At 46.4% G+C, this 13,395-nt stretch overlaps 1 protein-coding gene across 1 annotated transcript in view; it reads left to right on the top strand.

The window, feature by feature from the left end:
- The first annotated feature begins 556 nt into the window (after positions 1–556).
- LOC144107772 (uncharacterized) overlaps positions 557–13,395 on the top strand; it is a 28,304-nt gene continuing 15,465 nt past the window's right edge. Inside the window, exons 1-2 of the mRNA XM_077640940.1 lie at positions 557–841; positions 12,460–12,636. Coding sequence (XP_077497066.1) covers positions 619–841; positions 12,460–12,636 — 400 coding nt within the window. The 5' untranslated portion in view covers positions 557–618. The remainder of the gene's footprint in view (positions 842–12,459; positions 12,637–13,395) is intronic.

The following is a 13,395-nucleotide window of genomic DNA, read 5'->3' as shown; positions in this document are numbered from 1 at the left end:
TATTAATATTAAATAAATCAATTATTAATTCGTCAACTACATCAAGCAGCTGACTGAGGTAATATGACGGCCCCATGCCTACTATTCGACTAGCATCCGTCGTATTGTATGATGCTTTGGTGGTTCTGTTCCCCCAACGTGTGTTTCGCCTCTGTGTTATCCTCAGCTGATTTTGTGATGCCAAAGCGGGCGGCTATGAGGCGATGTCAGCCGGCGGCGCTGGTATCAGAAGACGACGCCATTGACAAAGAGGTCAAAGAATCTATAGCGGAAATTTTCGCTACAAAATGCGCCCCCGAGCGCGTTTCCTGCCTTTGTGCCGAAACTTCTTTGTGTCTGCCGTTCCCTTGGCTGCAACGGGTTGATCAACACATGCTCTACTCCTTGTGACATCGCGTTTACCCCTGCTTTCTTTATCTCGAACAATAGCGTCCGTGACGCGGAGTCCTTATCACAGCGCCGAAAATACGCCTATCTATCAACGAGCAAATAAGGCTAAGATATGTGCTCAGGAATCCGGAGAACAAGCCACACCTCCCACACAACGCAGTGGCCGCCGAAATCAAAGGCTGCTTTGTATCAGTGTGGTGAAACCCCCTCTACTGGTAGGAAGGGTCGATGCATTTAAGGTTCTTTTTTTATTCTCTGCTCACATATCGTCCTGGACGCCAACGCGGGCTCAGTAGTCGGTTGATCAGTCTCACGCCAAACAGTCGCTTAGACGGGATAAACGTCCCGCCTTCCTCTGGACACTGGGGACCTCCAAGACTCAGCATGGAATCAACTGCGAACGCGTTGATCATCGCGTTTGCAATCGTATCCGTCGGATCTACGCACGCAGGTAATTTACATTGCCAATGCCTCTTGATGCCTGACGTACTTGCGATGTTTATGGCGGCCATTTTGGTGATGATGGATTTTTATGGCGCAAGTGCATCTGTGGCCAAAGAGCGCCATGGCCACAAGTTATTTTCTTCTACTCAAGGTGGGGTGAAAGACCCATTTCCCAAGCATTTCACCCTAAATAAGCCGAGCACCAGACCAGGGGAAAGTTTGTACCCATTGTATCACCGGGGGGTACCCGGCGGAACTGGGGATTGAACCCCGCACTTCCCGCTTGCGAGGCGGATGCTCAAGAGACTGGGCTACCGCAGCGGTGCAAATGTATTTTACTATAAGCGTCATAGGTATGCACTTGGATGCAATCTTAGGTTTTTCTTGTTCAAAGCTGGAATTTATAGTGTCAGCATCATGTCCTTGAAAAATTGCCTTCCTCAATTTTGCATTTATAAATGTTTTGAGTGACGAAGCTATGTTTCCATATACAGGGGTAGCTGTTGGCTCTAATGACGTTCTTCATTTCGACAAGTCAGTTATTCAAAAATACCTTTAATAAATCATCATCATCATCATCATCATCATCAGCCTTACTACACCCACTGCAGGGCAAAGGCCTCTCCCATGTCTCTCCAATTAACCCTGTAGTTAGTCAGCTGCGTCCAACCTATGCCTGCAAACTTCTTAATCTCATCCGCCCACCTAACCTTCTGCCGCCCCCTGCTACGCTTACTTTCCCTTGGAATCCACTCCGTTACCCTTAAGGACCAGCGGTTATCTTGCCTTCGCATTACATGCCCTGCCCAAGCCCATTTCTTCCTCTTGATTTCGACTACTATATCATCAACCCGCGTTTGTTCCCTCACCCACTCTACCCACTTCCGGTCTCGTAATGTTACACCTATCATTTTTCTTTCCATGGCTCGCTGCGTTGTCTTTAACTTAAGCTGAACTCTTTTCGTTAGCCTCCACGTTTCTGCCCCGTAGGTGAATACCGGTAAGATTATGCTGTTGTACACTTCCCTCTTGAGGTTAACACGTTTTGGCGGGCTAGTTGGTTAAGCATCTTGAACAAACAGCGCGAACAAAGACGAGCACAAAAGACAAGAAAGCGAACGACACAGCGCCGTGTCGTTCGCTTTCTTGTCTTTTGTGCTCGTCTTTGTTCGCGCTGTTTGTTCAAGATCCCTCTTGAGGGAGATTGGTAAACTGCCACTCATGATCTGCGAGAATTTGCCATATGCGCTCCACCCCATTCTTATCCTTCTAGTTATCTCCCTCTCATGATCCGGATCAGCTGTCACTACCTGCCCTAAGTAGACGTATTCCGTCACAATTTCTAGGCTCTCGCTGCCAATTGTGAACTGTTGTTCCCTTGCTAGGCTGTTGAACATTACCTTGGTTTTCTGCATACACAGTCTTTAATAAATACACAGTCATAAATCGCTCTGTCACAGTTAATCTCCATCGAAGGTTAATTGAACGGCAGTGAATTCTTTAAAGATACCATCGACACATAACTAAAAACATCCTAAAGAAAAGAAGATTGGGGCACGTTTTATTGCATTGTGATACTTGGCGAGTGCATTCCCAAAGGCTTTCCTAGGCTATTCTCGTTTCGATGGGCTGTTATGAGCCGCCGACCGCAGTGGCTGCTGAAGTTGGCGTGGCGGAACAATGGAGCACTGATCAAGGGGTTTTCCGTCAGAGGATGCTAAAGCAGTGCTGAAGCTTGCATGGTTATGTAAATATCAAGTAAATCATTCAGCCGGCTTTCTGATAACACGTTGTCGTTATAACAGCCCTTCTCACTCTATAGGCTTTTCTTACGCTCATATTTTCGGTATATCTTCATCTCGTTCGCCCTTGCGTGTCGCACCAGCACAGCTCCAGTGTTATCTGCTTACCCTCTCATGAACACGCTTCTGTTTTTATAGTTGTCATTTTCGGGGAAGTGTTTTATCAGGCTGTGTACTGCATCTTGTTTGTTTAGCAGACCAAGATCCCACGTTTCGTAAAGACCTTTAGCAGGTAAAATTAAGCCAGATGCTGCTCCGCAGACTTCTGGCAGAATTCCCCACCAGCCTTTCTCGTTGATTATGAAATTAAAATAAAACCAGACTGCCACCCAAAGAACGCTACTTGCTGCATTTATTTTATGTCAGCACAAGAGTAGAAAGATGAGGCTTGTTGGTATGCGGCTATTTTTGAACTGTGCACAAAACTGGACAGCAGAGAGACAGATACAACGAACGCGCTGTGTTCACGTTCCTGTATGATTGTTGCACTAGTGTTCATGAGAACAACGTAAACAACGTTGCCAGCATTTGGAACAGAGTATGTTTTTCATCTTCCAGCTCTTGGGCCGCCATATTCCCCCATCACTAACACACGATAACAGAGGTGGGCATTTGATCTAAAAAATCTGGACCTCACCTCAACCTCAAAAATAATTTGGCGACCTCATTGAACCTTAACCTCATCAGTTGGGGCTGAGCTCTCCTTAGACGCCCTCACTTCACTTTTGCTGAGACCACTGCTGACCTCACTCAACCTGACCTCAACCTCAAACTGTGAGGTTGAGGTCGGCAGCTCGACCTCAGAAAACAAAACAAAAAAGCGATTAAGAATTAAGTTTTTCAATTAAAAACAATTATGAGAATCCTGTGAGATAGGAAACCCAAAATGATTATGGTATTATTTAATAAGGTGTGTACAAACACTATTGATGTGCACGCAATTGGAGAAGCTTACCCTCAGAGAGTATATGGCCTGCGGGCAGGGGTGTCCCATACGCGGTTACCACCAGTATGTCGGTGAGTACTTTATATGTGTCAATACTTGGCAACCTGCTCCGTGTATACTTGTTCGTATTGGAAGCCCCTCACTCATTCACGAGCAAACCGGCAAATTGACAAGCACAGCCCTTCTACACCATCTCTCAGAAATTAGGAGGGGGGGGGGGGGGTATTCCCGATACTCTTTTCCGGTTTGAGAATAGTTACCGAATAAAAAGAAACTGGTCGTCGATGTTCTTTATAATGTGACGGTTATGCAGACGGATATCAGTATCTTTCAATTTTCTAGCTCTATCTGGCATAGCGAGAATGCTCTTTTCAGTCCTCTGTATGTTGCCTTCGAAAACACTTAACAAGCTGCGACTGTAGTACACCAACAGTAGCTTGTTGCATTTATGTCTGTGTAGAAGCGAGCGGCTTTTAATAATCCGAAAGCATTAGATGGCTCACTTCCAAGGTCATATTCGCAAAAAAGTGCCCGCAAGAAACAGCGCCATGCGACGTCACGAGCCGACGAATCACGCGACGAAGATGTTGATGTCACATAATTATTTAATACTAATTAATAAAATTAGGTAACGCTAAGACTAACTAGTATAATTAGTGATGACATCATGTGAGTGTGACATCACTCCAGGTCACGTGACAGCGATGTAATGTGCCATCAAACCTAGTCACGTGACGACGCTGTAATATGACATCCCACCTACTCGACAACGATGTAATTTCTCGTCATACCAGGCCCCCATCCACCCCCCTTCTACCCCATTTCAAGATCAATATGGATCCCACATTATTACACATGCACACATGACGCGTTACAAAGCATCCCCACAACCCTGTCCACATTAATAATATTCGGATTGTCCAGCAGATAAACGTGCCAGTTCTCACGTATGATATACTGCAAAGATCATGACACGACACAAGCCTTTGACTCTCGAGATTATGGCGATGATGATGATGCTAACAATGTATCCTTATGAGCCCGGAGAAGTCTGATATACTGCTACCAAATTAAGTTTCCAGAATATTGATTAAATATTGTACATTACCCAGCAACCGAAGACCATTATTGAGCGGAAAAATAGGAATACCTGCAGCTAATAATTAAGGATGATGATGTTGATGTTCCTGGGAGGTCAAGACCCTCCCCTATTTCCGCCAATTTTCTCCAGGTGGCATTGGTAATGGTTTCGAAATCCTGAGAATTCTCCGATGGCTCGGAGAACCTTCTGCATTTTGAAAGAAAGGGCTAGATTATGTCTTCGAACAGTGTGCCAACTATTAAAATCACACGGGTCATAACAGCTGACCTAGAGTGGGCAGCGTGAACTGCTCTCTCTGTCAAGAGCACCGTGGCTCTCCGCCCAAATTTCCCCGCAGCGAAATGTTTTTCCGAGCCGCCTCCCGCCCCCCCAATCCCCACCCCGGAAAAAAAAAAACAACGCTTAAGTACTCATACGCCTCACCAGAATTCTGGGTACCATTTCGTCAACCAGTATGAGACAAGCTGCTTTAAGTCAATCACTTGTTTTCTTTCAAAACTAAACTAATCAATGGTACGCCAGAATCCTCAACGTTTTTTACCCACAAGCACCGCGCAAGAATTCTGCAAAGCCGTTTAAGGCGAACGGTGGGTCTCTGCAAAATAGTTAAAATAAAGATAACGTGTAGTGCCTGGTCGTCTGCGAGGCAGGCCGCCAACCTAACTGATCCCATACACGAACAGAAAAAAAAAGCGAATGATGAACAACATACAAACAAAAATCGCACACTAAATACAGAAGCGAACAACAGTGTGCCACATCCAACGTCATATTAAGTTTGAAACAGAGACTCATCAGCACAGCATGAGCATGTTATCAGTTTCATTCAAACATCCTCATTAAAAGAAAGGCTGTCACATCACCACACATTCATTATGGTTTTGCATATTTTACCGCTGTAACACCGCTATGCTGGTACGTCCGCCTCGTGTTGCGGTATTTCGGCATAATATGTGAGTTCCCGAGAAGGAACAAGGAACCGGAGACCAAAAGAAAGGCTATTCGAAAGGATAAAAAAGTGAAATTATATCTGCATCTGCTTGCATTCCGGAACGAGAAAATACAGAATTAGTGTGAGATTCGAAAGCGGAAGTCACCGATCAAAAGCTTCGACGGTGTTGTACAGGTTTTTCTGGCTTCGTGCTTTTTTAATCAAAGAAGCAAGTGTCCTTGTTAGGAACCATCTGAATCACATTCTCTCGCCTGTGCCGACTACTCCAGTTTCTGTTAAGTCAGCTCGTAATGTACAGCAGGATCCCCTTTATTCGACTGCAAGGCAAGAGCCATGACGTCAGCGCCGGCAACGAGCATGAAGACGAAGCAGTCTTGCTTTGGGCCATCCGCGCTGCGACTAATTTATTGCATGCTTGTTGGATTGGATTTACTTGTTTGCGGCATCAAACAAAGCTACCGCGGGTCAACGTGAGCTACGTGCCTTGCCCGCTCCCGGGAGGTTGAGCCGACCGGCAGACAGCCGGGTGCTACGCCAGCGGTGCAAGGAGGAGGAAGAGTGGCGTGCTGTGACAGCAACACCCCTTCCGGGCAGACCAGAGGTGTGCGTCTTCCTGTAGGCTCGGACTGAACGGACATTACGGTGCAGCTCCAGCAGCTAAGAGGTAACTGAGCCATCCGGTTGTCCAAACGGGAAACCGAACACCAGGCGTCATTGCATGAACACTGCGGTGATGCGCTGCAACTCCGCTTCGGAAGCGGCACTCATTGACGTAAGGTGTGGCAACTGCAAAGAGTCTCGACCTCAAAATTTCGACCTAATTGAATGACGACATCACTCAACCTCAAACTCACTCGTGAGGTTGAGGTTTGATTTGCTGACCTCACTCACAATATTTCAAGCCGTCTCCGACCTCACCTCAACCTCACCTCAAGACGTGAGGTTGAGGTCATTTTGAGGTTGAGGTCGACCTCATGAGGTCGAAACCTCAGAGGTTTCCTTTGCTCGATAACCATGTCCTGCCTATTTCCGAAACGCTGTTGTGTCCCCTGTGGCTGGGAGTGGCGTTCACAACTGCCCACTCCCACTTAATCGCAATGGCAGACTCTCCCGCGTGTGAGATGTGTGGGTGCGACGAAACTATAGAACACCTTCTTTGTAACTGCCCTCCGTTTCAGCGTGAGCGTGCACTCCTGGCTGCAACACTCCACCGTTTAGACCCTCGGCCTCTAACTGAAGCCTAGATTCTGGGTCCTTGGAGTAAGCCTTCCTCGCAGAGGAGAGCTCTGAAGGCACTTTTCAAGTTCTTGAAGGACTCAGGGCTGAGTGCAAGGTTGTGAACTATCAGTGTGTGCCCTGTGTACCCAGCTAGTATTGGCCAACGGACATGTGGAAATGTGATCTCCCTTTGCTCTCTCCCCTTTCTATCTCTCCCTCCGTTTCTCTTCCCACGTGTAGGGTAGCATACCGGGCGTAGCCTAGTTAACCTCCCTGCCTTTCCATTCGTCTTTCTCTCTCCCTCTCTCTCTTCAGATTCCTTGGCATCACTTTAGATAAGCACTTGAAGTTTCATCTCCATGGTCAATCACTCATGCATAAGGTTTCCTTCGGCATTCATATCATAATCAAAACACGTGCATATTTTCAACCGCACATCATACGTTCATTATATTATGCATATGCCCACAGTCACTTTAGTTACTGTTTAGCCTGCTAGGGAAATACATATTTCACTCACATTGAAAGACTTCAGCGCCTTCAGAATCAAGTAATCAGGCTCATGTCATTCAGTTCATTCCAAACACACTCTTTACCACTTTATCATAGCTTACGCATACTTCCACTTGAACAATTATTCAGTGTGAAATTATACATCATTATGTACAAGGTAATTAATCACCACGCTCATATTGATGGCTTTACAGATCAGCTTATAAACACTAATCCTACTAGCTTTCAACAGTGTAATAATCTTCTTTTGCCTAAAGTGAGGACTAATTGTAGAAAATTTACTACAATATTTGCCCGCATATCCTGTTGGAATGCTTTACCCCGTGAAATTAAAGCGTCGTTTACTGTTAACTCATTTAAGCATCGTATTAAAGAGTATTTAATTCATTTGCTGTGTAGTTCACATACCTCAACAGTACCCATCCTTGCTTAAAGTTTCATTTTCTTTGCTTTATATTTCAAAGTTGTTACTGTATATACTTCTTGTTCCGTTTTTCACGCATAATATTGTTTCCGACGATTTTTTGTAAATTGCATATTCGTGCTAACTTCTTAATACACTGCCTTCCATTGTTTGCGATTTAGGCGCCCGTGTGCTGTGCGATGTCAGTGCACGTTAAAGATCCCCAGGTGGTCGAAATTATTCCGGAGCCCTCCACTACGGACCTATTCTTTCCTTTCTTCTTTCACTCCCTCCCTTATCCCTTCCCTTACGGCGCGGTTCAGGTGTCCAACGATATATGAGACAGATACTGCGCCATTTCCATTCCACCAAAAACCAATTATTATTATTATTACCCCGCTTGCTTTCCCCTAGGAGGTCCCCCTGACAGTCGTGTACTATGGGACCTCCTTCTGTACTGATTTTATTGTATTCATTATTACTGTGTGCGTTATTAAATAAACTTGAAACTTTCAACTGAGCAATCTTCATCTTGTAATTTCTCTTGTTCACTGCTCTTGGAGCTTTCTTCCTCCTTCTAACTTCAATTTTTTTTCTTTCAATGTCACTATATTTAGAATTACTTGCCTTAATTCGCTGTACGCTTTACAATTGAGATCAAGCTAAAATTGCTGAGCTACTCTATAACTACCTTAATTCAGCTGAACACCAATGCCCTCTTGGAGTAGAATTGGGTTCAAAAGTAAAAGCAACACACATTTCACGCTGAAGTGCCCTGACCTTCGAAGTGGTCCTATGGCGCACATCTTAGACCCCGATAAGTGGGCCAATGTACTACGCTTTCGTATTTCCACTTCGCCCACCGGTGCGATTAAATCACATGCGTCTGATGCGGCACATTTGTGAAGTTTCAAACAATGACTTATTAGCACCGTTGTGGTTTCAGGCTTAATCGTTCCACCGGGGCTTTCTCGTATCCGCCACTGTGGCTGAGTCGTAATGCCCTTGGGATGTTGAACCTGAGTACCCGAACACAAATTTTGGCGACGACGGCCCAGTTAGGCGAAATACAGAAGGAGCCTGTGCAGTGTGTGATGTCAGTGCACGTAAAGACCCACAGTTGATTGAAATTCATCCCAAGTCATGCACTGGGTGTCCCTTATAGTTCTGGTGAAGCTCTGAGACGCTAACCCCCTTCCCCCAATTAGCATAACATCAGTGCTTCCTCGATCATCTCCACATTACGTCCAGGATTCTTGGACATGAATATTAATTGTGAAGCAATTGTGGAATATTGTAAGGTACTGTTATATAATTATGAAAACAAGAACTGCGCAAAAAAAGAACGGCACAAAAAAGAAGCACACGAAACGAGCGCACTCCCGTCCCATTTTGCGCAGTTCTTGTGTTTATAATTTCGTACCAACTAGCCCCTCACCGCCCTCATCTATACTGTTATGGAAATATTGAAGGCAATGGTTCATTCTTCCGCTGCGTAGAAAATCTTTCTTTTAAACCTCTTCAATCACTCGCATCGAATAATTAAGACTGCCATAGAAAACAAATACGATATATGGAAAAACTCATACAATTTTTCGTTGAAAAATGCGGTTGTCCAGAATTACTGGGTATGCGTACCACTAAATCTTCATCCATCTGTTTCTTCTGACCTTCCCTCAATCGCTTTTCAAATCTAGGTCACGTGTACAGTGATGGCGGAGGTCGAACGGTCGCAACACCTAAACATTCTCGAACACCTGGCCATTTCGCCCGACAACGAAATTGGCACTGAATATTGACACGTGTATTTATCTTTATCGGGCGACCACGTTTCGCCGCCAAACAAGTGTTATCGCACAGCGCGAGACGCGCCTGCATCTATCCGAAGTTTCTGGCAAGTCATCGATGCTTCTGTTCGCTGTCTGTTGTAGACGAACCTTATGTTATCTGATTTCATCGCCTAACGCGAATGGCGTAGAACTTCGTGGAAGGCACGCGGGTCCCAACAATTAGTCTGGAACATTCGACGACTGCTGGCGCGGCTCGAATGGTTTTTAGAGCAGAATGCTCTCTATCCGGATATGATGACCGGGTTCCGGAGGGGACGTTCTTCGATTGACAGCGTAATCGACCTCATATCGACAGTGGAACATGAAAAACGTAGTCGCCGACTCGTCGCTGCTGTCTTCCTGGACATCAAAGGGGCCTACGATAATGCACTTCATGACGCCATCCTTGATGCCCTTGACGATACTGGCGTTGGCGGCCGGATGTATTCGTGGATTGGGAGCTACCTCAACGGCCGATCTGTTTACATGTCTACGCCTGATGGGGAGACTACCCGTCATCAGGTTTGCCGTGGAGTTCCTCAGGGAGGAGTTCTTAGCCCAACCCTATTTAACGTGGCATTGATTGGACTGGGGAATGAACTTCCCACTAACATTCACATCAGTGCCTATGCTGATGATATCTGCATCTGGGCGTCGGGTTCGACACGTCCGCAAATGCGTGCGAGATTACAACGTGCCGTGTCATCTACTTCAAGGTACCTACGGCGTCAGGGTTTGCACTTGGCAGCTGAAAAATGTGCTGTGGTCGCATTCACGCGCAAGTCTGTCTGCCACTACCCGGTAACTCTTCAAGGGGTTGCAATACCATACGTCTCCCACCACAGATTTTTGGGCATTATCATTGATCGCGATCTGTCATGGTCGAGGCATATAAACATGCTAAAGAAAAGACTCACTCTTTTTTGCCATGTGCTTCGCTTTGTGGCAGGCATAAATGGGGCCCAACGGAGCGCTCCTTGCTTCGACTTTACTATACCCTCTTTATTGGCTACATTCGTTACAGCCTTCCTGTACTCTCTAACATGAGTATTTCCTGCTTTCGGACATTAGAGAGTGTCCAAGCACAGGCGCTCAAGATATGCCTCGGATTACCACGTTGTGCCTCGAACAAAGGCACGATCGAGTAATCTCGTGCGTGCCCAATATCGGTCTACCTGTCACACGAACCACTGCGTGTATATTTACGTGCGCTTACACGGCACCGCTGTTACCCGCTGACGAAGATTTTTTATGAGCGACCGGACAGCAGTTTTGCACGCGCACTGCGCTTCCATCGATCCGAATTGCCATCAGACTATGCCTTGCCGCATCATTCCTTGCAGCCCCCATGGGTAATGGCTCAGCCTTCAGTCTGCCTGCATGTCCCTGGCATAATCAAGAAGTCTGCGATGCCGGTTAGCGGACTGAAGTAACTCGCACTTGCCTACATCTGGTCAGAATACCACAAATGTGTGCACGTCTACACGGATAGATCTGCGTCTCCAAATGCATCAACAGCAGCTTTCGCAATCCCTGCACAACAGACGACCCGCAGATTCATTTTGGGACACAAGTCTACTTCAACCGCTGCAGAGCTTGTGGGCCTTCGGGAATCGATTCGCCACATCTGCGGAGAACCGCCTCAGGAGTGGTGCATTTTCACCGACTGTAAACCTGCGCTACAAATTTTAGGATGCTTCCTACGCCACACAGCCTACCAAGCTCTGGCTCTTGATATCATTAGTCTCGTATCATTTGCTCAGGGAAACGGCCACCGTATAGTGTTTCAGTGGATCCCCGGACACTGCGGACTCGATGGAAATGAGACCGCCGACGCTGAAGCAAGGAGCGCCTTCAGCAGTGGCCTGCGTACAGCTGTACCTTTCTCTATAGTGGACACAACTTGTCTTCTTTCGGAATTGATGAGGAGGGCGACGGCTAGGTACTGGGCCCTGCCAGACACCCGCCATATCCGCCTTAAACGGCTAGATCCGACGATGACCTTTTTATTTCCTCGCGGAATACCTCGCCCTATTGCATGCGTTATCCGTAGACTACGTTTAAATGTGGCATTCACGCGCAAATACTTGCACTTAATAAGACAAGCGGACTCCCCGGAATGTACCACATGTGGCGTGCTAGAGACTATAGAACATGTTTTAGTGGCGTGTCCAGCGTATGCACGTGAAAGACTCATACTCGCATCTGCTCTGAAGCCTATGGACACATCGCTCCTCTCTGAGGATTTGATCCTCGGCGCATGGACAGATAGTTTTAGAACTGTAAAGGCAACGCGAGCGCTCTCACGCTTTTTGAGCGACACGGACCTTGTCTCGCGTTTGTGATGTCAGAAAGTGTACCTTGTTTTTTTTTAAGTAGTTTTTCATCTGCCTCCTCCCATCATCATCGTCCCCCATCGTGCTTCTTTTATCTCCTCTTGCCGTCCCCCAGAGCAGAGTAGCAGGCCAGATATTTATTTTTCAGGCCAACCTCTCTGCCTTTCCTATAAATAAACCCTTTCTCTCTCTCTCGACGACTGCTATATAACAGCCGACGCGCTTGACCCGCGGATCAGATTTTCGACGATCGCCGAGCGTGCTCGCCGCTACCGTTGTGCTGTAAGTGTAGCCTCTTTTGTGGGCACAGGTTCGCCCAATAAAAGTTAAGTTTTGTCTTTCACAGTATTGCTACTGTGTTCTTCAACGTCACCACCACGTGCCAATATACATCCCATTTAATTACTGCTTCCACTTTCTGGTTATTCACCTTACACTTCCTGTTCCCTAGCTTCCCGAAAACAAGAGCGATAAAAAGCCCACCAGCTGCCTCCTTTGACTGTAGCAAACCTTCGTTCTTGCAGGTATGACGTCTCAGCAGTCCAGTTCATTGCACGTGACCACAGAAGCTTCCGGTACAGCTAAAAAGCCGCCTGCATTCTCGGCGGGGCATCAGCTTACTGCCGGAAACCCCGTGCACTTATCCAAAATCAAGATGCCCGGCCCTCCCCATCTGCCATCCTGCCGAACAGGCCTTCAAGGTATTGAGTTATGCGACGCACGAGTCAAACAATTTACAGAGACGCACGTCGCACGACAGCTTTGTTTATTCATGCGAAAACATTAGGTGCCTCATCGACACGAAAAATGAGCGTCGCCCAAAAATAGGCGGCGTTACTAAACTGTAGATTGGTTGAAATAGTGTGACGTCATCAAAGGCGGCAAAATACGAAATATTAGTCAAAGTTAAAATCAAAGTCATTCTATTCAGGCAGCAGTAATAAATGCCGAGGAGGCAGACATAAAGACAAATTAAGTCGACTGCCCTCAAGGCATATAAGGCACTCTTTGACTACTTGAGAGCTACTGGATTGAGTGACAGATTGCGAGAGCGTTGTGCATGTGTGTGTGTGTGTGTGTGTGTGTGTGTGTTATGCCTTTTTCCCCTTCTCTCTTCCTCCTTTTAGTCCCCTAATTCCTTTTCCCCAGTGCAGGGTAGCCAACCGGAACCCCTTTCTGGTTAATAACCCTGTCTTTCCCTACTCCTCTTTATCTATCTATCTAATGCCTGGTCAGTGTCGGCCCCCTTCCCCGCTCCCCAAACGCAACGCTCAAAAGCAGTTAGAGTGATATCGTTGAACAAACTTTCGATCAGTAATCCACACCATAAAAAGAACACATTAAGACAGCATAGCGTACAGGACTGAGTCAAACTGCGAGGAAACAAACAGCTAAAACAAGGGGCATGTAGTAATACGCAGAGGAAATAAACAAGCAGGAACAATAAAACGCATTCATTA

Source organism: Amblyomma americanum, chromosome 10 (genome assembly GCF_052857255.1).
Source record: "Amblyomma americanum isolate KBUSLIRL-KWMA chromosome 10, ASM5285725v1, whole genome shotgun sequence".
Taxonomy (NCBI): domain Eukaryota; kingdom Metazoa; phylum Arthropoda; class Arachnida; order Ixodida; family Ixodidae; genus Amblyomma; species Amblyomma americanum.
This window is presented reverse-complemented; position numbering and strand designations above follow the sequence as displayed.